Consider the following 26308-nt stretch of genomic DNA (forward strand, 5'->3'; position numbering starts at 1 on the left):
AGCGGGAGCTGGCTTTACTGCTTTTTAATGTGGGAATAAAAAAATCTCCCCTCTTTAATGCGGTCAGAAGTGCAGTGCGGTGCAGTGAGTTACAGCGAGGGCTTTCAGGAGACGGGTCACATGGGACAGCTGAGTGGCAGAGAAAGTGAGCGAGCGTGTGTGTGTGTGTGTGTGTGTGTGTCTGTCATACAAACCATCCTTTTCCCCCTGAGAGATGGCTAACATCATCATCAACCAATTACACGTCACGTGGATGCCTGGGATATTATATTAAATGGAATTAGATTATATTATGTTACAGCAAATATCTTCAGAATGGATCTTGCTTTTCTGTGTCAGCTTTCCCATCCTGCACCTTCTTGTTAATTTCGAAAATGCAAATAAAGAAACCTGAATGAAATATAATTACAAAATGTGAATCTCTGTTGGAAATGAGATTACATGTTGGTCTTAAACTATTCAGTCTATTAACTTTTTGTAAAACTAAAACCTAGCTCAAGAGTTCATAGACATTTATGGTTGCTGTTATACACCGACCAGCCATAACATTATGACCACCTGCCTAACATTGTGTTGGTTCCCCTTTTTGCTGCCAAAACAGCCCTGCACTGTGTATTCTGACACCTTTCTATCAGAACCAGCATTAACTTCTTCAGCAATTTGAGCAACAGTAGCTCGTCTATTGGATCGGATCACATGGGTCAGCCTTCGCTTCCCACGTGCATCAGTGAGCCTTGACCACCCATGACCCTGTCGCCGGTTCTCCACTGTTCCTTCCTTGGACCACTTTTGATAGATACTGACCACTGCAGACCGGGAACACCCCACAAGAGCTGCAGTTTTGGAGATGCTCCGATCCAGTCGTCTAGCCATCACAAATCAATCACAAAAATCACTTGTCTGTCGGTCAAATTACCCATGTGGGACAAGTCAAGCATAGCATTTCCGAACCCCTGTCACTGCTATTATGCTGGCTCTGGAAAACTTTCATATCTTGCAGAGTGATATAAAATAACGCAAAAGTGATATAAAAAAAATTATACATCTGTTTCAGCTTTAGTGCTTGGACCACTATTATTAAATCATGCGCTTTTTAAAGGTCAAGTGCATCGTTGGTGCTTGGACCCCTGCTAAGAAAGCAAGAACAGAGAAGACTTTGTTCCTGTGCAAATGCAGTATCAGGACCAGAGATATCAGAAGAGAGATATCAGCTATTATTAATCCTGACTATTCATAATCTTTCATTATGTTTCATACTGTACATTCCTAAACCATGTCTAAACCTTCTTATTTGTATAATCATGACATAATCAACCGTGACTGGATAAACCCAGCTTGCGACAGCTTTAAACAGGTTTTTCGTTCCGATTTGGCAATTTATACACAAAACAAAAGGTTTACATTCTCTGTATACCTCAGATTCATATATTACTCAGTATGTTTACACTTTACATACTATATTATTTGATATGTTTACATCCTGTCTCATTTTAATACCCTCTTATTCTCTTATTCTATTCTAACCCTATGTTTGACTATTGCACAATAACTTATTGATCTATATATTTCTATTCATATAAAATATTTACATACTTATTTATACCTTATACAGCACTTACAATAATTATTAAATAATAATTTTATATAATAATAATAATAATAATTTTAGATATTTAAAGATTTAGTATAATATTATATATAAATAATATGAATTATTTATATATTAAATATAATATACATACATAATTATATATTTAACATATTTTTTTTTTATTTTATTTATAATTTATAAATTATAATTATATTATTATAAATTATATTATTATATTATTATAAAATTATATTATATAAATTATAATTTTACACTTATTTCATTTGTTAAAATGAAATGAATTGTACTGTAAGGACTGCTCTAATTTCGTTGTACTCGTAGTATAGTGACAATAAAATAATCTTGAATTTTGAATAATCAATCCATAGGAATTAATAGTATGCAAAAAAAAGCCTCAATTCTATCATTTTCAATGTTTCATATTCACTCTGTCACTCCTTTAATGATGTCCTGAACATATTTCAGTATATTTCTATAACAGTATCTACAAGTACAAGCTCTGAATGTTTGCTTCTGGTGATCTGTGTATGTCTGAATGGGAATCTCGTCTTTGTTGAAGAAATAAAAGCCCTCAGAGTTGCACTCTCGTCCAGTCGAATGCTTTTTAGCTACATTAATTACAAACATGCAACCTAGTTACAGCCTACAGTGTCTTCCTGTCTGACGTTGGGAAGATGACGCGGGATGCAGCTGTCACCGCTGCCCGACTCCTGACCTCATCTCTCATGCAGTGTTACGAGTACCCAGTATACAGCATAACATTATATCCAATACAACACTAAAGTAAGGTGCCAAAAACTCATCAATTTTAACCAAACAGAGCACTGTAAACTCTTGCTCTTGTTATGTTGCTCTTCTCCTATGTAAACAATTAATCCTGGCTTGCCATAATCTGTCGTTTCACACTGTACATTTCTAAACCCTGGGTCAACCTTCTCATTTGCATGTTTGCGACATCAACGAGCGTGATCAGATGAATACAACGCGGCTTGTCTCATGCTTTCACATCAGTCAGTACTGTTATCTTTCACAGCTTTCTAATCTTATTTGCCCTTTTTAAGTTTGTCGTGTAGCTGATAAGGCGTTCATTAAAATGCAGCTTCCTCTGTCATGTACGCGGCATACGAATACCCTCCCTTATGAATTTTCGCCTTGAGAATTGAAATTTTGCAAGGAATTTCCATCTGCATACAAAGCATTTTCATTTTTCATGAATGAACCAAGGTGGCATGACTTCCTGTGAGGACCCTTGACATGGAATGCTTGGCTTGGATCAGTTCTTTGTAAGCAGCCATACAGTTTACATACGCTTCATATTGGTAATATTGGTAATGTTTTTGTGTGGCTGGAATGGATTATCTGCATTTACATTATTTGTTATGGGAAAATTCATTTCGCAATACAAATTTTTTGCCTTAAGAGCTCGCCTCCAGAACGAATTAAATTCGTATGCTGAGGTTCCACTGTATTCGTATTTTGTTGCTGACTGACGATACCCAAGCTTTTTTGTGTTAAATGTTGCTTGGGTGTCTATTGCTAAGCATGCAGCTATGAAGTTCTGTGAGGTTAACACCACAAAGCCGTGTTATCCCTGCTTTGGAGCCAGGTTTTATAAGCTTGGGTAAAATCTAGCGCTGATCCTACTTCTAAATTACAAGTTGGTAAAGTTTCAGTGGGAAACAGAAGGATGATAACCCAGGGATAAGTGTAAAAAAGTGTAAAAAGCCCTGTTGTGTTTTTTGCTACTTTCAATGCTACCATAGTGTATACCATATTTTGAAAGTCCCTGAATTCTGATTCAGGTTTTCACAGTGTGCACAGGTTCTGAACAGCTGAAAATGCATCAAAAACATCACCCAGTCTGTCCACTTTCATGAGTTTGGACACACTTTAGCCTTAGATTCGTGTTCGTGGCTGCCCGGTGTGAAACCCAGTGTGGTCTTCTGCTGTTAATGGGTTGCCATGTTCTGTGTGCATGCTGAGATGCCTTTCTGCTCACCGCAATCATAACACATGCTTATTTGAGTTAACACAGCCTGTCTTTTCAGACTGACACAGTCTGACCTTTCTCATCTGACCTCTCTCATCAAAAATAAGGGAGGAGAACTAAACTAACCAATCTGGCACCAACAAGGTCCTGGAAATCACATTTTCTCCATTCTGATATTTGATGTGATGCTTGAACATTAACTAAAGCTCCTGACCTGCATGATGTGATGTGATGTGATGTGCTGATTGGACGAGTGCATGCGAGCATCCTACATTCAATCATAAATCGATAACAGATCAGATTCCTACTCTGATATCTGGAAAGAATTTTCTAGAACGTTTCCAGGACCTTTTCCATGATTTCTGCAAGCAACTGCTGCTCAGAGAAGATAGTCGTAGAATGACTCATAGCCTTAGACATCCTTATTAAGTCAACAATACAAGGTCTAATGACTTACTGGCTGACTAAAACGCAGACACACACACACACACAGAGCATTCTTCCGCCAGTGATTACTATAGTAGTTGGTTAGTTTTTCATTCAAGGTCGATCTCCAAAGTAAACGCTGATATCAAACCCATTTCTCCTCTCTGAGATGCCTCAAGTTCATAAGCATCAAAAATCTGAAGTCATTATCTTCAATTCTGTGTAAAGTTTATCCCAACAGAGGGAAAAACGTCTCTCACACTGAAAGCCAACAGCATCCAGCATCTGACTTGCAGCGATAAAATAATTCATTTGTTTATACTGACACTGAAAATGTTCCATAAGTCAATTTCCATTCTGCTGGTGGAATTTAACACCAGTGTACTGGTAAAATGGGTTAAATGGTATGTATGGAAATGTGAGTGTATTAATATGCAAGTTAAATGCAGTCAGTGAATTTGTTCCTTTTGAGTAAAAGGTTTAGAGCGTTATTTTGAGATATGAGTCCCAGGACGAAGCTTTACAGCTGTGTTCTCTCTCTCTCTTTCTCTTTCTCACCACACACACAGACACACACACACACACACACATATTCAGAGCTACAGTTCTTCATCAAGTGTGAACAGAAACACACTATTGCAGTAAAGCAGTAAAGTATAATGTCATGACACTGATACCAGCACTAGGGTTCGGGTTAATTACATCACAGTAGGCATTTCTGACCAGCCTCATTATTATTCACAGCAACACGCAGCTGATTGGCTGTTGTGAAATATATACACATACAAAAAAAACACAAAGAAGACCATGAGGAATCTGGGACACCAATCGGAGGAACTGTGAACTCTAACATTTGTCAGGTGTAAATATTCACTCATTTACTCTATAAAAAGACATAGGATCATCTTCACTGACACACATCACGCTTTCCTCTCCATGATACACATCGATATTACCCTTTATGTCTGCTCACTACCTTAAACACTCAAGCACACAAGTCCACAATGGCAAAGTAGGTCAGAGAGAGAGAGAGAGAGAGAGCGGGTGGGGGGGGAGGAAGAGGGTGAGCAAGTGGGAGAGTAATAGGGACAAAGAGTAAGAGAGAGAGAGTAAGAGAGAGAGAGAGGGAGAGAGAGAGAGAGAGAGAGAGAGAGATGGGGCTAAGAAGGTGAGCAAGTAGGAGAGGAATAGGGACAAAGAGAAAAAAGAGAAGGAGAGAGAGAAGAGAGAAAGAGAGAGAGAAGAGAGAAGAGAGAAAGAGAGAGAGAAGAGAGAAAGAGAGAGGGGGTAAAAAGGTGAGAGAGAGAGACAGAGAGACAGAGAAGCCAGAGATAGAGAGAGTGAGAGAGACAGATAGATTAATAACTAGAGAGAGAGAGAGAGAGAGAGAGAGAGATTTACAGACAGAAAAATATGGACAGACACAGAGAGATATAGAGAGAGGGAGAGAAGCCAGAGATAGAGAGAGTGAGAGAGACAGATAGATTAATAACTAAATAACTAGAGAGAGAGACAGAGAGAGAGAGACAGAGAGAGACAGACAGACAGAGTGAGCGATACAGGCAAAGAGAGGGGGATACAAAGAGGAGATACACAGACAGAGAAAGAGAGAGAGAAGAGAGAAAGAGAGAGGGGGTAAAAAGGTGAGAGAGAGAGACAGAGAGACAGAGAAGCCAGAGATAGAGAGAGTGAGAGAGACAGATAGATTAATAACTAGAGAGAGAGAGAGAGAGAGAGAGAGAGAGATTTACAGACAGAAAAATATGGACAGACACAGAGAGATATAGAGAGAGGGAGAGAAGCCAGAGATAGAGAGAGTGAGAGAGACAGATAGATTAATAACTAAATAACTAGAGAGAGAGACAGAGAGAGAGAGACAGAGAGAGACAGACAGACAGAGTGAGCGATACAGGCAAAGAGAGGGGGATACAAAGAGGAGATACACAGACAGAGAGAGAGAGAGAGAGAGAGAGAGAGAGAGTGATTTACAGACAGAAAAATATAGACAGACACAAAGACATATGGAGAGAGGGAGAGAGACAGAGAAGCCAGAGACAGAGAGAGGGAGAGAGACAGAAAGATGAATAACTAGAGAGATAGAGAGAGACAGAGAGATACAGGGAGAGGGAGAGAGAAAAATATACAGGCATAGGGTGAGACAGAGGGAGAGACACAGATAGACAGTGTGGTTGATAGAGGAAAGAGCGGGAAGGCGGCTGGGGCTTAATGACATGAAGATGGTGATGTTACTCTACTGAAACCTCTGTTCCTGTAATGTTTCTAATTATAATGATATAAGCAGCGCTAATTATATTAGCAGTCCAGAGGAAAAAGGGACACTCGGCTCATCCTCTGCGCATCTTCACTCGTCTATTCATTCACTCGTCTGTACGAGACGGGACTGAAACGAAACACTGCGTTATAACTGCATGCCAAATACCTCACTTCCTTCATGCCATTCCTGAATCTGACTCAGCTTGTCGTTCTGCTCAAGCGCGAAACACTGAGTCTGTGACCGAGGGTTTGATCTCAAACAGTGTTTTATTCATATTCACTAGTTTACTATTTCCAAGAGAAACTGAAATCAATTGAATTATGCTGTTTGCCTTTTTACAACAACACTCAACTGCTGAGAACATCAATACTGCTTTCTTAAATTATTCTTATTTTGATGATAAGATGTAGCTTAAGAAATGCCCTTTGGTTTGTTTTCATGGTAGCGGAAACCTCTAGATGCTTCACTGTTCTATCTAGCACCCGAAAATACTAGGATTCTTTTAGAAGGACCTTAATTAACCCTTTTTACCAGTATACTGGAGTTCCAGTCTACCGGTATACTGGAAATGGACTGAGCGGATATTTTCAATCAGTATAAATAAATGAATTATTTTATCACTACAAGTCTGATATAAAATTAGCCAGAGCACTGTTTACTTGTGTTTTCACCTCTGTTGATGACCGAAAACAGAATTTTAGTGGTCGAAGACAAAGGCTTCAAATTTTAGAAGCTTAAGAACAAGGACTTGGGGAATCTCAAGAGCAGAAATGGGTGAAAAAAATGTTTTTTGGAACTTTTCTATAAATATATTTGCCCCTAGTAAGCTAGGGAAAAACATAAATAAAATCTAGACAGTCTTAAAGCCCTGAGTGTCATTATCCCCCACTGTGGAGTGTGACATGACAAAGACATTCAATGCTGAACATAGAGCTTTAAAGATTCTACCCCTTTAGGACGTTAAAGATATTAACCATCCAAAGCTCTCTTTAGAAAAGCGAAGATCATTGTGTAATCATATGCATCGGTGCACGTGGAACAAACAGCAGTATATACAGCTTGCAGAGTATAGATATAAATCCCCAGTTATACTGTATACCTCACCTGGGTTTCATCTCCTCGCATGGACTGGTCTCCTAACAGGGGCTCTGCAGGTGGAGCGTTGATGGTGACGGACTTCTCTGAGCGACTGCTGTCTTTACTGCGAGACTTGTGTCGGTCTCTGCTGCGCTCTCTGAGAAAAAGAATCAAATGTTAGTGTGTGATATTGTATCTATCTATTAGTGGGTAAAATTCATTTATTTTCTTTAGCGCTCAGCTTACACGGGGGCACGAGGAACCTGGAGGGGCAAGGTGGGTCAAGTCAAGTCATATAGTATGTTGAAGCTTAGCAGTTAAGGTGTTGGGCTACTGGTCAGAAGGTTGTGAGTTTTAATCCCATGACCGCCAAGCTGCCACTGCTGGGCCCCTGAGCAAAGCCCTTAACCCTTCGTTGCTCAGTTGTATAAAAATGATATCTGGATATGGATAAGTCAAGTCAGGAAGCTTTTATTGTCATGTCATTTCAAGCACATACTGCTGATATAGTACACAGTGAAATAACACGATGTTTCTTCAGTATCCTGGTGCTACGTAAAGACTAAGATAGATAACAGAAGATAACACAGAACTAAGTACACTACATAGACCTACACAGTACTACATAATTACAGTACAATAATTGACCTGAAACGGTTTAGCGCCAACCAGTACACAGTTTTGTAAAGAATAATGTGTAAAAGTAAAATGCTGTAATGTAAACACACCCCATAGCTATCAGCAAATATAAAATGTAGGTGTTCCATACAGTATTTTGTATTTGTGTTGTAGCAGCCGTCATACAAGAAATGTGCAAATTGTGCACACCCTGGTGCACACCATTTCACACACTAAAGGAAACTTGCTTCATTCAGAGACCAGAAAATATTTATATAGAAACATATGAAGGGTTCATTAAAAATCCAACAATAGATGTTTTTATTTTCTTTTTAGAATTTTTATTATTATTATTATTATTATTATTATTATTATTATTCATAATAATAATAATATTTATTATTATTCATGCAATATAATATATTTTTTTATATATTTACTACTACTAATAATAATTTTATTATTATTTACACACTTGGATAAAAAAATACAGCGAATTCAAACAGTACAAAACTCCTCACTCTATTATAAGTGTTTCTGTCATTTCAGTTTTAATTATTTCACACATTCATTTCAAAATATCTCACAGCATTATATACAGAAATAGAAGTCTCCAAAGACTTATACTTCTACAATTTTTTGGGAAAAGGTTCTGCGATAACTCCGTCCAGGGTGTATCCTGCCTTGATGCCCAATGACTCCTGAGATAGGCACAGGCTCCCCGTGACCCGAGTATAGATCGGATAAGCGGTACAGACAATGAAATGAAATGAAAAGGTTCTGCGATACAGAGCCATAAGAAATCTCTTTTTTAAGCATTTTAAAAAATTCTGAGATGCCAATCAGCCAAAAAAGCACGTCTTTGGACTGAAAGAAAAACCAAAGTCAGTGAGTAACAATATTTATTTATTAGTAAAGTTAATACATAGTACAATTTTCCTCTGATGGTCCAGTGGAGGATCCCGTGTTCTCACTGGTTTGATTTCTGGGCAGGAAACCAACCTAGCCAGATAAAAAACTGTAAAGCAGCTGAAGGACATTAAGAACATTACGATGATGGCTGACAGAATTAGGTGATTTCTACATTTATACCAAATCCCTGTGAAATGATGTCTTGCGTAGCTGTGACTTGATTCCTATGATTCCTGCTGAAACAGGACGTCATGTGGAAATGATGAAATGTAAGTCATTAAATGTGAAGCCAAGTGAAATGAATTTTAGTTTTGTATTGTTTCCTCCATAAAGCCATGATTATTCAATGTTCATTTGTCTTGTTAACTGCACTGAATAAGATTCCATAATGCAAATCAGTAGCTTTAAGTATGTATTTGTGGTTAGGATGATGTTAACACATTGAGTGGAACGCAGTAGTGTAGGTGCTGCATTTGGAATGAAATCCCTTGGTACTGAATAGCTATCATTGTGATAGAAGACTATAGCAGTGGCTGGATAAAGGGCTGAAGCAGCACTTATAGACGTCTGGCTTTCACTGGGTTCTTTGTCATGGCATGCTGTGCAAATCCGTTTTTGTCCATTCATACACAAACACGGCGTAGTTTAGCCAAGATGGACTAGAATGCAAACTATTCAGACAGCCGGAGCAGCCGTAATCCTCGTCTGCTTGACGTTTCTGAATGTTTAATGTATTTATTTACTCACTACATCAGCACAAACACACACAGATACACAGAACGCAAGCAGCTGTTCATACTTGATAAAGTTGGAAATGCAAAAAGGGACGAGCGCCCCGCCGCTCCGTCGTGATGCCACGGCTGAAATGTTAACGCTTTCTCAGTGTGCAGCTAGCGAACTCCCTAACGCTTCTAATTCTCTTTCAAAGCAAACCTTCATGCTTCACCACAATCCTTTATAACCTCTGATTTGTTCTGTCCTGCAGAATCATTAGATAGCTGTGTTTTCAGTTTGGATGCACACCCACTGTCCAATTTTAATAGGAACACAATTAATCAATCACGCAATTATCCAATCAGTTCAGTTAATGTTCATGCCTAACATCAGAATGGAGAAATTCTGAGATGACTCTTGACTGTTGCTGAAAATATCTTCTTGGTTCAAGCTGTCAGGAAGGCTATAGTAACTTAAATAAGCACTAACAACAGATCAGAAAAGCATCTCAGAAGACACAAAATACTGAACAGGAATCTGAGGCTACAGTGAGCACAGAAAACTGGAAAATGACCAGCTGACAGTTTATTCTGATCTGTCCAGAAAGTGCAGGTGTAAAGTATGCATGTACATGTGCATTTAAGTGCTGGAGCGCATTTAAAACAGATGAAACTATACAAAGTGCTGTACAACTGAGAGGAATTGAAATGGAAAAGTCACAACATCACAACATCCATCCATTGTCTATACCCGCTTTATTCCTAATTAGGGTCACAGGGATCTGCTGGAGCCTATCCCAGCACACATTGGACAAAAGACAGGGGTACACCCTGGACAGGTCACGAGTCTATTGCAGGGCCACACATATAGACAGACAACCACACACTCCTGTGGGCAATTTAGAATTACTCAACCTAATGTACATGTTTTTGGACTGTGGGAGGAAACCAGAGTCAACCCACGTAGGCATGGGGACTCCACACAGAAAGGCCCCTGCCTGTTCGAACCCAGGATTCAAACCCAGGACCTTCTAGCTGTGAGGCAACATTGCTAACGACTAAGCCACCATGCTGCCCTAAGTCGCAACATTAGAACTATTAAACAAAAAAAAAACACACTAAAAGACACACCAGAAAATATATATTATAAAATGAAATAAATGACTCAGTAAACACAAGGTGTTAAATTCCAAGCGTATTAGATACTGTTATATACCAAAGAGGAAAATTATATGACAAGGTGCAGCTTTAATTAGTAGGTGTTGGACTACTGATTAAAAGGCTGTGGGTTCAAATCTCAAGTCCAACACACTGCCACTGGTGGGCCCCTGAGCAAGGCCCTAAACCCTTAATTGTTCAGTTGTATAAAATGAGACAAAATGTAAGTCGCTCTGGATAATGGCATCTACTAAAATGCCAGAAATGTAAATGTAAGATAAAAGATGAACACCTCACATGAAAGATTTTGTAGGAAAATCTCAGGTCCTCACTTTTAAATCTGTTTTTTTTTTTTTAAGAAGTCTACAATTTCACATAATCCTTAATTCCATCTGACAGCTGTATGACACTGGATTTGGTAGAAACCTTTGTCTCCTGTTACATAATGTGGTGATGTGTAAAACATTCTCGTTTAACTCAAACGGTAAATATGGAAATCCCCACAGCGGGGGAAACATTCTGAGGCTGCTTTATATAAACCCTAAAAATAAACATGGTATTTGGAGGATATCCTGAAGTTCTGACAGACACACTGCTAATTCGCTCTAAATGCTGTGATTTCCATCGGCCGCTTCCTTTTCCCCGGCACAGCACTTCAGACTGATGAACTCGGTAAGTAAGATGAATGAAACGTGGATTTGAAGAAATAAATGCTTTTTGGTGTACATAGATAATAAAAAAGCAAGCAGGAAGTGGGCTAGAGTGTGAGACACACTGGAGCCGTGTCCCAAATGACATCCTTCACTCTATGCACTTACACTTTATTGTCTAGTGCATGAATTTTTAAAGGATTGTATCATTTTATATAGAACAGTTATTCTGTATTTCATTTCTGAGGCAACTGGTCATCATTTAAGCACCAATATTAGAGAAATGGTTTGATTACTATATACACCGACCAGCCATAACATTATGACCACCTGCCTGTTGGTTCCCCTTTTGCTGCCAAAACAGTCCTGACCCATCATGCACTGTGTATTCTGACACCTTTCTATCAGAACCAGCATTAACTTCTTCAGCAGTTTGAGCAACAGTAGCTCGTCTGTTGTATCAGATCACACGCACCAGCCTTCACTCCCCACGTACATCAGTGAGCCTTGGCCTCCCATGACCCTGTCGCCGGTTCACCACTGTTCCTTCCTTGGACCACTTTTGATAGATACTGACCACTGCAGACCGGGAACACCACACAAGAGCTGCAGTTTTGGAGATGCTCTGATCCAGTGGTCTAGCCATCACAATTTGGCCCTTCGTCAAACTCGCTCAAATCCTTACGCTTGTTCATTTTTCCTGCTTCTAACACATCAGCTTTGAGGAAGAAATGTTGACAATATATCCCACCCACTAACAGGTGCCATGATAACATTAATAGTTATAGATATATAACTAGATATATATAGATAACAGTGTTACTCACTTCACCTCTCAGTGGTCATAATGTTATGCCTGATCGGTGTAATACAATAATAGTTTACAGTAGCTTCATAAATTGATTAAAAACAGCAACACAAAAAAGCAAAACACACTTGATGGACATTCTTTATTCTTTCATTTAAAAAAAAATCCTTGCTGTATTTTCTGTAGGTTCACCACCATCTTGCTCCAACCGAAGTGACCTGACGTCATAATTACGACTGTTAAACCTCTAAATTAGAACTTTTCAGATGTACTTGAACGCACAGTAAGTTCCTGTGTTTCAGTGTCTCTTTATCACACCTCTGTTGATTGCCTTCCTTGTTGCGTTGTTCATAATCTGTGTGATTTGATTTCCTCTGATTTTTTATTTGCTGTTTGTTTATTCTGAACACTAATAAAGTCTATGGCTCCTGAGAATCCCTGACGCTGACCAATGAGAAATGAGAAATAAAGAGCACTGTGGTATAAAGCAAATCCGGCTAAACAACGTCTATCTTTCTACACCAGCTTTATTGATTTTATGATGTACTAAAAATAATGTTTTCATCACTCTTAATCAACGTGCCAAGCTCAGACAGGAGTTTTGGCTTGCAGCTCTTCCTTCAGATTTACAATCAGACTTCCTGTTGTACAGTTCTTGTTTTCTTTCTCTCTCTTGAGAACAGTAAAAACTTTTCTGGGTCCGACTGTTGGCTGATGAGAGAGCGATTAGGATTATGATGATTACTTTGCCGGTCTTGCATTGACTCCAGCAACCTGTTACAACAAGAACTGGAGAAAACACCCTAATGAACACACTCCTGAGTGTTACATGTACCACACCCCTACCTGAACTAAACCAGAAATGCTTTGCACTTTGGCGTTTGCAAATAATTGAAACATAAATCATGATTTGTGAAAATAAAATGCAGGTTCCGAGTTCCTCCCATGAAGTCTTCACCACTTTTGTTTGCCTGTATTTCTAAAATGCACCATTTAGCATTTAAGGTTCATGAGAAGAATCTTCTAATACCTGAGAGGCCCGAAAGCCAGATCTTTTACAATATAAATGAAGGGAGTTGGATATGAGGATGCTATAAATAACTAATGCTTCTGGGACGTAACCAAATTAACACAATCCTAGTGACTCACCTCGCTATAAAAACTGATTATACATGAGTGAGTAATACAGGACAAGAATCAGATTCAGTGTACTGCTAAAATGAGTGAAATCAGAGAATCACACAGATAGGCTTTGGGGCTACAATAATCCTGGTCAAATAAATGTCTTCCAGCTTGATATCTTAGAACAGGCTTCAATTTATAAACCTTTTCAGATTAAATAGGAACATTTTTGCCTTTCCATAGTGAAGATACTCATGCACGTGGACAGCTGGCTGGACTCAGGGACAGGCTTGGATCTAGGATTTGTCTTATTAAGCTAATGGAGGCATAGCATTGCTGCTTCACAGCTCCAGGATCCCCGGGTTTCATCCTAAGCTCGGGTTACAGTCTTTATGGAGTTTCTGTGTATGTTCTTCCCATAGCCGTGTGGGTTTTCCGGCGGATTCTCCGGTTTCCTCCCACCTCCCACAAATATCCTGGTAATCTTTTTATTTCAGTATTGTTTTTAATAAGCTTTTGCCAACATGACGAGAGATACAGAAATACAAGAGAACAAAGTTTCCAATAATAAAATACAGTGGAACCTCAGCATACGAATTTAATTCGTTCTGGAGGCGATTTCTTAATGTGAAAATTTGTATTATGTAACAAAATGTCCTAATAGAAATAATGTAAATGCAGATAATCTGTTCCAGCCACATAAAAACATTACCAATATTATCAATACGAAGCATACATAAACTGTATGGCTGCTTACAAAGAACTGACCCTAAGCCAAGCATTCCATGTCAAGGGTTCTCACAGGAAGTCGTGCCACCAAGCTTGGGCTAAAAATAGAACAGACCACCCACGCCACCAATCTGCCAACAAAAAAATTAGCTCACCATTTTTAAGTTAAAGATTACACTTATTATTGATTTCTTATACTTATTCATGAATTTATCTGTTCACTTAAAATTGCAATCGATTTTAATTCATTCAAACCCCAACAGCTCTCAAACAATACCTCTAAATTGTGTCAGCTTGGACCAGAAGGTTTCCTATAGTTGCTCCAATAAACAAAATGTAATTTGTGCATATTTTAAATAGAGTTCATGGAATAAATCTGTACTGGGGTGGTGGAGATGTAATAAGTTAAAGTGGTTAAAAGCAAGTTTGAGAACGTAATGAACAAAAAAACCTTGAGGAACTAAACTCCTAATCTCAAACATGCCATACTCCATATGAAATATTAGATTCCACAGCTTCAGTGTCTTTTTCTACCAGTTTTTTAGCTGGTTGGAAAAGAAATCATAGTATTACATTGACTGGATTCCTTAACTTTTCAAAGACTCCACAACCAACTTCAAGGTCAATAGCTGAGGTCTTTTAAAAAATAAATAATAATAATAAATCTCTTACGAAGGACATAAGGCACACTGGTAGTCACACAAGGGAAAAAAGTTGATAAGCGTACGTTAAAACAGTCCTGTCCTGGTCTACATTGATTTTTCTTTACTGGGCGCCAAAACCAGCCATCACTTAACAGCGATAATGGCAGATAAATTAGCACTTAAAAAGATCTACCTCATTTTGGATTCACTAGGAGACGCTGTGAGGCTTGATTAATGGTATTTAACTGCCAGTGTTGCTTCAGAGTACAAGTATTAGCACAAAGTAGATATGCTTCCTGTGGGGGTTTGCCAGTTTTTTTCCCATATTTGGGCCAACATTCTCAAATAACATCCAGTAGTCCACCAAAAAGAAACTCGTAAATCTCCCTGCTCGTTTTCACGCCAGCTTGAGCGTCTGAGCGAGAGAACGACTCGTTTATATGCTAGGAGAGATTAACCCGTTAGCTGAAGACCAACAACTCCTGAGGCTTACGTAAAGCAAGCTAAAGCTCGGAAAAGAAACAGCAGTTCTGGTTTCAGTGTTAAACTAAATGGCCGTGTTACTGCAGAGTTAAGTGCTTTTTATTGCCTCTTTATCTACCTGCTCCTACATGCTGAACTCGGAGAGGGATTACAGTTAAATGTTATATGTGATACATTATACGGTAAATCTCGTCAACACTATTAAAGCTTATTGAATTTACAAAACTTAAAAGTGTACAGCGGAGTCAGGTGACTGAAGTGAGTAACATTAACACAATTAGTTTTCACACATCCAGCATGATTTGAGTGAGTGTATTCAAAGCCCCGACTATGGCTGTCTGCCAAATGCCGTAAATCTAAGTGCGAAAAATCACGCAGATACAGATCAAGAGCTTCAGATAATCTTAAGATTAAACATCAGAATGAAGGAACATAAATAAGGATCTCTGTGACTTTGATTGTAGCACGATTGTTGGTCTAGTACTGCAATAAAATCAAACCTGAGCTGAGACTCAAACCCAGGACACTGATGTTTTGTGACCGTGACCAATACGAAGTGTATGTAAACTGTATGGCTGCTTACAAAGAACTGACCCAAGCCAAGCATTCCATGTCAAGGCTCCTCACAGGAAGTCATGCCACCAAGCTAGGGCTAAAAATAGAACATGCCACCCACTCCACCAATCTGTCAACAAATAAAGGTGTGAAAAATCATGTAGCTTCTGAATGCATGCCGAAGGCAACGTTGGTATCGTGGGTTGACTTTCGAAACAGCTTTCACTGACTGAAAAAAAATTGTACACTTATTTCGGTTGGCTTCGCTTGACTTTCCAACAAGTTTTGAAGGGCTCCCAGACGTACGTGCGACTTAGCCGCAGTTCGGTTCGGTTCGTATGCCGAAAATGCTTCGTATGCCGATGCACATTTCATGCAAATTTTCAGTTCTTAAGGTGAAAATTCGTAAGGGAGGGTATTCGTATGCTGATGTTCCACTGAATAGTTATTCAGCGTCAACATCCTCCTGAGATTTCGCAATGTAACTAGTTTACATTAACACGATGCGAATCGATCGCGCTCACTTTACGTCATTCAATCAACTCATTAATAACATTTTGTACAAGTAAAGTTTTTTCCAGAAACGTCAAAGCATTTTTATAAACAATACACAGTATTTTTCTTAATTTTGACTGATCACATCCTCCGTTTCTGACTATTTATTATCGTTGGATAAAATCATTTAAGGAAAGCTACACATATGGCAAAGAACAGCACTTTACTGTGCAATACTCATGAATTAATGATAAACTTCTCATTTTATAAGCTATAAATAATTGATTTGCTTCCTCATCAAGGGCTGTCTGATGGAGCGTCTCTCCTGAAAATCTCCTCAAATGTGACAATAAGCGTTTAATAAAAAGCTGCAGTGCAGGTAATGGACTGTCTTGACAATTTTCTAACATGTCAGAGAATAACTGCAATTACAGATAGAAGAGAAGGCATGCAGAGACGTAATGCTTACACACCGACGTTCTGGAAAGTATTTTCCCCATAACAGCAGAGACATCCTGTGCACAAGAGCCTGGAGGACACATCGCCTAATCCAGCGAGACGGGTTTTTGTAACTTTTAAGCTCCCCTTTGCCCCTGAAGGATTAGTGCTTTTGACACTGGGATATTTAATTCATACTGGGAAGCGTATAATTAGGATTAGGCAAATCAGAAAGCGGAATTTTTTCCACACAAAACTAGCTATTGGGACTCTGGAGCCAATTAGTATCGGACAGAAGACGTGAAGTGGGATAAAAAATTTTTTAAAAACTTCGAAGAAAAGGTTCTACAAAGAACCTTAAAGGGTTCTATCAGGACGCTTCATATTTCAAGCCAATAAAAAAGAGTTCCGTAAAAAAAAAAGTCAAAAGACCCATCCAGGATTATTTGTAGGCTGTAAAAGTTTCTATACAGCCTCATAACCTTTTATAGGATCATTCATCCATAATTTATTGAGTCAGTTCTTGTCACAATAACCATATAATCATGCAAAAAAATAAATAATGAATGCAATAAACTGAATATAAAAAATAAAAAATGATTTCATGATGCAACCAAGCAACATTACATTATATAGCAGAATAATGTAAATTCATGAATAAGGCATGTATATTTGCGACAAAAGCGTTGTTTTTATAGAGCCTTTTTGAAATAAACAGTTCTTTTGAGCTAAGTAAAAAACCGTAGGGTTCTCTATAGCAGCATAGTGGGAAAAGGGGGGTGGTGATGTGAGGGGCCTACTTATTTCACAGTGTTATAGCACTTATATTACAGTGTTAGAAGTAGAAGCCTTTATTTGTCACATATACAATACAGCACTATGAAATTCTTCCTTCGACTATCCCAACTTTGGAGGCTGGGGTCAGAGCATGGGGTCATAGCATAACTGTAGCAGTGAGGGTTAAGGGCCTTGCTCAAGGACCCAACAGTGGCAGCCTGGCAGCACTGGGGCTTGAACCCTGATCTTCTGAGCAACAAGTGGTGGCACTTGTTGATCCGAACAAGTGGTGACTTGAGCCTTAATCTCCTGAGCCAACACTCATTCTTTTAAGAAACGACGTCACACATTTTACAGTTCATAGTTTAGTTAATAGTAGATTTATTGTGGCGAGCCATCTGAAAGAAAAATTTGTATCTATTCTCGCTTACATTACAGCCTTTCTCTCTCTCTCTCTCTCTCTCTCTCTCTGTGTCTCTCTAACACACACACACACACACACAGCATACTCTCTCATTTTTCATAGACCCCGCCAAAAAACCCCGGAAACCTGAGACTCCACCCATAAACGTTCACAGACGTCTCCTAACTTCACCACATCAATGATGAGATTTACTTCACTACCCAGAAACCAGTTTTAAAATCCATTTATTATCAGTCTTAGATTACATGGAGCGTCCTCCGTACGAGTCCCAGTGTACGAGCTGTTGCTACAGAAACAACAACATATTAAAACAAGCGTATTCATATTATGCACACCTTCTGACCAATAAGATTTAACAGCGTTATGGTAGTTGTAATTTCCTCTCAGAAGATAAAAAGTTTTAGAAGGCTATGCATTACAAAATGCCTGCGCATGACACACAAACACAAGCGTTTACGATTCTGGTCAGGTAGTAAATTATTTGTCACCAAAATGCTTGGGGTTGTTCGTGATCACCCTGGCCAAACCAGGAGAACGGGTTTTAAACACACTCTGATTTATAAGCTGCTCAGATATTAACAGTACCTCATAACTTCAGCTTTGAAAAGTGCCCTGAAGTGATTGTGTGTTTGTGCTTGTAAGTAGCAATCACTGTAGCGAGTCCCACAAGAGCTTTTTATTCTCACAGCGGGCCTGGGAAAAAGAAAGTTCGATTGAAAATCGCTGGATTTTGTATGAAGTCTGAGTCTGACTGCTCTTGATCTTCTTTATGTATATTCCTTACATGTTATTACATGACTGTGTTTCTCCATATCACATCATATGATGAAGATCCTTCAACGGGAGACTAATTAGCGGTGTCCAAAATGACATTATGCACTACGATCTAGTGTATTATTTTGTGTTCATTGCTCAGATCACAAAATCCTGGGAGAGCTTCCTTTAGTCTGCACTTAAACACCCAGCTAAATCTCCATCTTTTACTCTTTTACATTAGCTACCACTTTTCAGCGCTGTCACTTTCCTTCCATCGAAACCATGGGACTGGGAAGCACACTGGAGCTTTTACCTGCCTGGTGGCCGAGCTAATAAAATTCATGATTCGTCCCTCCCTAAAGAAAAGGAAAAAATCTCGGTGGAAATGTGAGAGGTGAGCTAGGTGAATGAGACGAGGAAGGGAAGAGAGAAAAATCTCCCTGAACCTCTACAACCTTGAGCCAATGCAGGTGCTGGTGCATTAGAAAGGGAAGATGGAAAGGTTGTACTGACCCCAGAGAGAGAGCGAGAGAGAGAGAGAGAGAGAGAGAGAGAAGAGTGATAAAAAGAAAAACTTGGATTTGTATCCAAGTTGCTTCAGCACCTGTCTACTACTGACTTCCTGAACCTGTCAGTCAGAGCAATTTAACCATTGACAGAAAAATAGCCCAGAGAAAACTAACCTGCCGAATATCAGGAAGAAAGAAAGGAAGAAAGAGAAGAAGAGACACATTCAAAGGATATGAGTCAAGGCTTTATAACCATAGTATTATTAGTTTGTGTAGAGTTCATGATTTCTCAGTTGGTATTTTTTTTAGCACAATATACAATACATTTTGTACAAAGCAGGAGAGATTTGTGGAGTACAAAAAAGGATGGATTTTCTGATTAGTAAATTCTATTCATCCTGAAATTCTTTTCAGTACACACTCATTTCAAACCTAGTGTCCGTAACACTGCAAAGTCGAGACAGTTGAGTGTTGTGTAACATCATCATTTCATCATAATCAACTCTTACTGGACACTGAAGACACAGTGGGTTTAATTCAGCACACAGAATTTCCCTCGTTCTTCCATTGCGCAGATCTTCAGCTGCACAATTGTACATTAGTGCCTTTTTTTAGTTACATAATTTATCGATCTTTCTCAATCAGAGATGGGTCAAGACAGCGTCCAAGCCAATCCAGGACTTGTGGTTTGTCGTTGTCCTACTGGAAACTACATGACCGTCTCTGGAAACCAAGGCATCTGGATGGCAGCATATGTTGCTCCAAACATTCTGCATTAATGATGTCCTCACAGACGTGCAAGTTCCCCATGCCATGGGCACGGACACACCCCTGTACCAGCACAGACGCTGGCTTTTTGGACCTGACACTGGTAACAGCTTGCATGATAGCTGTTTTGTCCAAAAACAATGTGACATGTTGACTAGTCAGACAAACAAAACATGATTCCACTATGCTACTGTCCATCTCAGATGAGACCTAATCTAGAGAAGTCAGTAGCGTTTTTGGACAATGTTGATGTGTGTCTTCTGATTCAAATAACCTTATTTTGTAGATACAGTATTGAATAGTGTTTACAGACAAAGTATTTGATATCCATTAACATTTTTTTATTTGGATGGTATACATCACAGCCCAGTGAAATTCTTTTCTTCATATACTAGCTTGTTAGGAAGTTTGGATCAGTGTATAGAGTCAGCTCCCATACAGTGACCATGGAGCAGAGAGTTAAGGGCTTTGCTCAAGAGCCCAACTCTAGCCCACACCCAGAGCCTTAACCACTGAGCCATCACTACCCCATATAAACACCTCGTTTGGGGTGTGAACACAAAACCTCACACATACACAGCATCTGCTCTAACACTGAGCTACACTGCTGTCTGAGAGAAGAAAACACATTCAGAAGTGCTTTTCTCCATTGCTCTTTTACACCCCAAATTTTTTAAATTATACTGTGCACTCTAAAGGGTGAAATGTTCAAAATCCTACCGATTTGTCTTTGGGGTGAAAACACTGTTTTCAAAATGTGGGACGCAGCTGATGGCAAATTGGCGAGTCTCGACTTATCCTTGCTCCTGAAGTTCCAGGCTATTCCTTGGAGGCTCCTTATATTCTATAAGACGACTATCTCACCTGTTTCACATCACCATGTTCTGACGTTCAACTCGTCACATGGGTATTAGTCCTAAATTGCCCCAGTCCCAGTTTTTTCTGGGGTTTTTTTTGGGAGGAATGTGCTGCAGGCATGAATTTCATGTCTTCAAAAAACAGTGAGGCTGATTAGGTACAACATGGAATATTTTGTTTTTTCTTGAATACTCTGTTTTTCTTTCATTTCTTTTACTTGTCCAAAAGTTTTGGAACTGTAAAAGTTCTCAGCTAGGTAGTTATGATGCTAGTTGAATAAACAACAGTATGTCTTCTGGTCTACTGTGCTTAAAAAAAACCTAGACTTTGGAACATTTCATGAGTCAGTAATGTAGTTATAAAGCTGTAATACTCATGAGTAACAGACAACCATTAACCAATTGGATACTGAATCGCTGCACTGTTGCACCAGGATACGTCACGTGTGCATTGACTGGACATCTCATTTCCTCAAACTTCAGCTGTGTGAGAGCAGCTTTGCCAACCATCTTGATTTTGTTTTCAGTTGCATGAAGCTACTTGGATAAGTGCCACGAAGAACAGAACAACATTTAAGCAGAATGGAATGCACTAGCAATTATCTTTGGGATATAAACGTGTTAATAATCTGAATTATTTTATTATTTCTTTATCAGATTTGTTGAATGTATCAAATATTTGATGGTTAGACAAGTAAAACAATTTAATTTATAATAGCTTTATTATCTGCAGTACAGTTTTAAAGCGTGAATCCAAAGAAAAGAAAAAAACTTCTGGACGTTTTTTTCTGATGAGTCTGTAAGTATGAAGTTCTGTATGCATTAAATTCATATCGATTCTTACCCATGTCTGTGAGATCCTCTCGACCGGCCTGAGTGGTACGAGTAGCCGGAGTAGGTGGACTCGGTGTCCATGGTAAAGCCTTCCTGCCCCAGTGATTGACTGAGGGCGTTCTGTATGTTGCTCGGTTTGGCGGCGATCAGCTGTAGCGGGAGCTTGTGGGCGTTTTTATCTGGCAGCAGGTGGAACTCGCTCAGGAGATTGGTGTGGAGTGTGTCCTGTCGGGTGTCAATCTTGAATGCGAGCCTGGAGGCTCCCAGCCATCAAATATCAATCTGAAAAGACAGTAAAAAATTTCAGGCTTGTTAAACAATTGCTCCCAATAGCTAACAAAAGTGACATTGCAATCTCGAGAGCAGACTCAAGTATATATATATATATATATATATATATATATATATATATATATATATATATATATATATATATATATATATATATATTGATATTTAATAGCTGGAATGGACCAAAAACTGATGTACTGCATAAGAAAGGTCAGAGTCATCAGTACTTCCTCAGGAGACACTGTCTGCAGAACCATGCTGCAGATGTTCTACCCCTCGTTGGTAGCCAGCATCATCTTCTACGCTGTACTGTGCTGGAGTAGCAGGGTGAACACACCCGATGCCAACAGACTCAACAAGCTTAATAACAAGCAGGTTGTCATGGGAGTGGAGCTGGAGACTCTGGGTGAGGTGTCTGAGAGAAGAATGCTTTGGAAACTTCTCAGTATCCTTGACAACGCATCACACCCCCTGCATGCAACAGTCCAGACTGAGACCACCGAAGACAACCACAGAAGGTCTTTCCTACCAGCGGCCATTAAACTCCTCCACTTTGAGCTTTGAGAAGGAGAAATGCAACCCGATGACAAGTTGGTGATCTACATGTAAATGAGTCTGGCCAATCAGAACACGGTATACTTGAACATCCAATAATACACAGATAAATAACACAATATAAATGCCACAATATACGGGAAGAACTTGAGAACTCTGTTGTAATGACGCTGCTAATTTGCTTATTCTGAAATTGTTGAACAGTAAATAATGTAATTATCCAAAAGATTTGACCGATTCTACACAATTTAACCATTTTAGCCTGTTCCTTTAGTGATGACAGCTTCATTTTTCTTTTCTATCACACCTAATACATTACAACTTTGCAGGCAAATTAAATCAAATAGTGCAGTATTTTATACTGAGTTTGAAAGAAGAATGTTGAATGGACTATTTAAACGAACTATTTTCAATTTGTTGAGATGCTGGAGGTCTGTGAGATACACAATGTACCAAATTCCATCTAATTTCATCCAGTGATTTAGACACTGCAGTCCAATTATTTATTCGTGTAAAAGCTGCCAGCTTACTTCTCTAAAGTACAAGAGCCCTACGGCAAAATGAGAGGAAAGAGAAAGAAGTTCACAGAAATTCAAAGCTCCCACAATGTGGATTTTGTACATCAATGTGGATTCTCCATCGAGTCACATCTGACTTTTAAAAGTAACATATAAAAGCCACTGACTTTTAAAGCTTTGGTCTCAGGCAGCAGTGCCAAAATAGTTCAGTGGGGACAAAGACAAACCCTGTTAGTTGTATCAGTGTGAATGACTTGTTGCTTAGTAGCCATGAATGTTTTCTGCTTTGCTGTAGAAGTGTTAGGACTCTTAAGCATGAGCAGACAGCACCACTGGCCTCAACAGAGCTAGCAATTGATGGTTGAGGGATTGTACTTCGTTACAATATTGATATATCATTTTGGAGTATTTATACTTTGAGTAAATTCAGATTGAACACTTGCACTCTTATTTAGTTGTGTTACCAAAAAAAGAAAGACTTTTTACTCCTTACATTTTTATTTAGACCTTCAAAGTATCGTCAAATCTCAAAGCCACTGTCAAAAAATCCTGCTGGAATTTCAGTTTATCCTGCAGGATCTTATCCGATTTTTGGAATAATGTCATGAAATATTATTGGAAATTACAGAGGTTGGCTGTAAAAATCCTACGATTGTCTTTAAAATTAAAGTAGAAATGATTGTTTTATCCATTTCATAAATAATAAATAATTCATGGAACACAGTTTTAAACAGTTCATTTCTTCAAGATCAAATTGCAAGACAGTCAAAAAAGTACTATAAAAATATTATTATTATTATTATTATTATTATTATTATTATTATTATTATTATAATTATTATTATAGTGGAAAAATGCACCTTTAGGATTCAGAGTGCATTCCTATCTATCCCTATGTATTCCCATCCTAATAAATTCCCATAAATTCCCATCCTATTAAATTCCCATGTATTACCATCCTAAGAAAATTCCCATAAATTACCATATTATTAAATTCCCATGTATTTCCATCCTATTAAATTCCCATGTATTCCCATCCAATTAAATTCCCAAGAATTCCCATCCTATTAAATTCCCATTAATTCCCATCTTATTAAATTCTCATGTATTTCCATCCTATTAAATTCCCATGTATTCCCATCCTATTAAATTCCCATAAATACCCATCCAATTAAATTCCCATGTATTCCCATCCAATTAAATTCCCATGAATTCCAATCCTATTAAATTCCTATAAATTCCCATCCTACTAAATTCCCATAAATTACCATCTTATTAAATTACCATAAATTCCCATGAATTCCAATCCTATTAAATTCTCATAAATTCCCATCCTATTAAAAGATCCTGTGTAGAAGTGATCCTACTGGATAATTGCTATATTGTGCTTTAAGGCAATTCCAACAAGAAATCTTATAGGAATGGGTCCAGAATATGACAGAAATTCTAATCAGTATCCTGTAGAAGTTTTGGATTGGTGTCCCTTAGCATTATTTAGAAAATGGAGGCTTCTGTCATCCACCCAACAACTCTACACTATACACCAATCGAATGGGCTCGGTTTAGCATCCAAACATTGTGTGGCTTCATCATTTGACATGACCTTCTCATGCTACACAGTGTAGCAGTGCTCTAGCTGTCTGTATTCACTTGAATATGGATACAGTGGAAAATTTGCATTGCGAAACAAATTTGGATTTCCCATAAGAAATAATGTAAATGCCAAGTATTCCATGTCAAGGGTCCTCACAAGAAGTCATGCCACCAAGCTTCTGCTAAAAATAGAACAGACCACACAAAAAAACGCCGGAAAAATCACATAGCTTTTGAACTTCTGTCGAAGGCAACGTTGGTGTCGTGGGTTAACTCTTTCGAAACAACTTCCAGACGCTCCATAAATTACCTTCAGTTGGCTTCGCTTAGCTTTCCACTGACGCAAACAAGTTTTGAACTGCTCCTGGACGTACGTGCAACTTAGCCAGCATTCGCATCATTTGTATGCTAAAAAAATGCTTTGTATGCCGATGCAAATTCCTTGCCAAATTTCAATACTTAAGGCGAAAATTCGTAAGGAAGAGCATTCGTATGCCTAGGTTCCACTGTAATTCACCAGACTGAGCACTCCTGGCTCCACCTTAGTGTTTGTAAAATGGTGGAAAAACATGCTGGAAAATACAAAACCTCTGAAATAAGAAGTCTCCTATGCATTTTTGGGGTGACTGATGAGGACATTAGAATGTTGCTGGAAATTGAGTCACCGATGTCCCAGTGTGTAATGAGCCTGGGTCCATATCAGTGTCTCGGCTCATTTACTTGATAGACTGAATCATGACCTAGGGAGCGAGGGAGCGAGGGAGCTGATTGAGAACCACCTTATATTAGTCTGTTTTCTTTGGTAATGTCAAGTAACACTAGCATCAACTCTGTTAGCTTAGGCAACTTATGCAAGTTAGTAAAAACTGGATATTTACACCATAATACTTATACTTCTGACTAATTACTTACCATGAACCAGCAAATCTACAGAGAGTAAAGAATGTTTTAAGGCAAAATGGTGAAATTGTTGTGCAACCATTTTCCATAAGTAATAAGTTCATTTAAAAGTAGCTTTAATTGAGCACATTTGGGTCACCTTGTGACAGAGAAACACCACTTCCACAATGTGACAAACAGCACTCCTGTCATCACTCAGCAACGTATCAGACCAGACCACGTCACAGTGCCGCCAGACAGAGAGAGAGACACGCTACATGCAATATTAAGACTGACAGGTACTGAGTGATATTCTGGGGTTTCATGGAGATAAAAGTCAAGCTAAAATTGCAACACAACACTTGGCATCTGTCACCACACATACACACACACACACACACACACACTCACATAAAAAAGTACAACACACGTTTCAAGAGGATGAGATCAATCAGCCCTCAAAATAAGATCAAACCGGTGGAAAAACACACTTTTCTTTTCAACTCTTCTTCATAGATTCTTCATTCTGCGCAGATAAAACTGGCTTTAACCTGGATCGTTAAGCCTGGATCCACTCTAATCAGACTGTATTTAAATGTGAAGTAAATGTGAATTTTCTTTATAACCATGCAACAAATTTTCTCACAGAAGCAGGCTCGACACGAATAGAAGTAGTTATAATTGCTAGCTCGAATTTTCATTATTACCTCTGAATTGTGAGTCACAATTTTGTGCACAGGTGCCCAATTTTCCATGGGAAATATGAGTGTGTGTCTGTGTGTGGAGAGTAAAACAACCCACTTCTCCGTGGTGTGTTTTATAATCATTATGATCATACTAGC

At 38.7% G+C, this 26308-nt stretch overlaps 1 protein-coding gene across 1 annotated transcript in view; it reads right to left on the reverse strand.

Moving 5' to 3' along the window:
• The window catches only part of LOC131346743 (vang-like protein 1), a 69504-nt gene that overhangs the window by 21340 nt on the left and 21856 nt on the right, over positions 1–26308 (reverse strand). The window contains exons 2-3 of the mRNA XM_058380342.1: positions 21641–21912; positions 7408–7537 (exon numbers count right to left, since the gene is read on the reverse strand). Coding sequence (XP_058236325.1) covers positions 7408–7537; positions 21641–21711 — 201 coding nt within the window. The 5' untranslated portion in view covers positions 21712–21912. The remainder of the gene's footprint in view (positions 1–7407; positions 7538–21640; positions 21913–26308) is intronic.

This window comes from Hemibagrus wyckioides, linkage group LG26 (assembly GCF_019097595.1).
Source record: "Hemibagrus wyckioides isolate EC202008001 linkage group LG26, SWU_Hwy_1.0, whole genome shotgun sequence".
Classification (NCBI taxonomy): Eukaryota; Metazoa; Chordata; class Actinopteri; order Siluriformes; family Bagridae; genus Hemibagrus; species Hemibagrus wyckioides.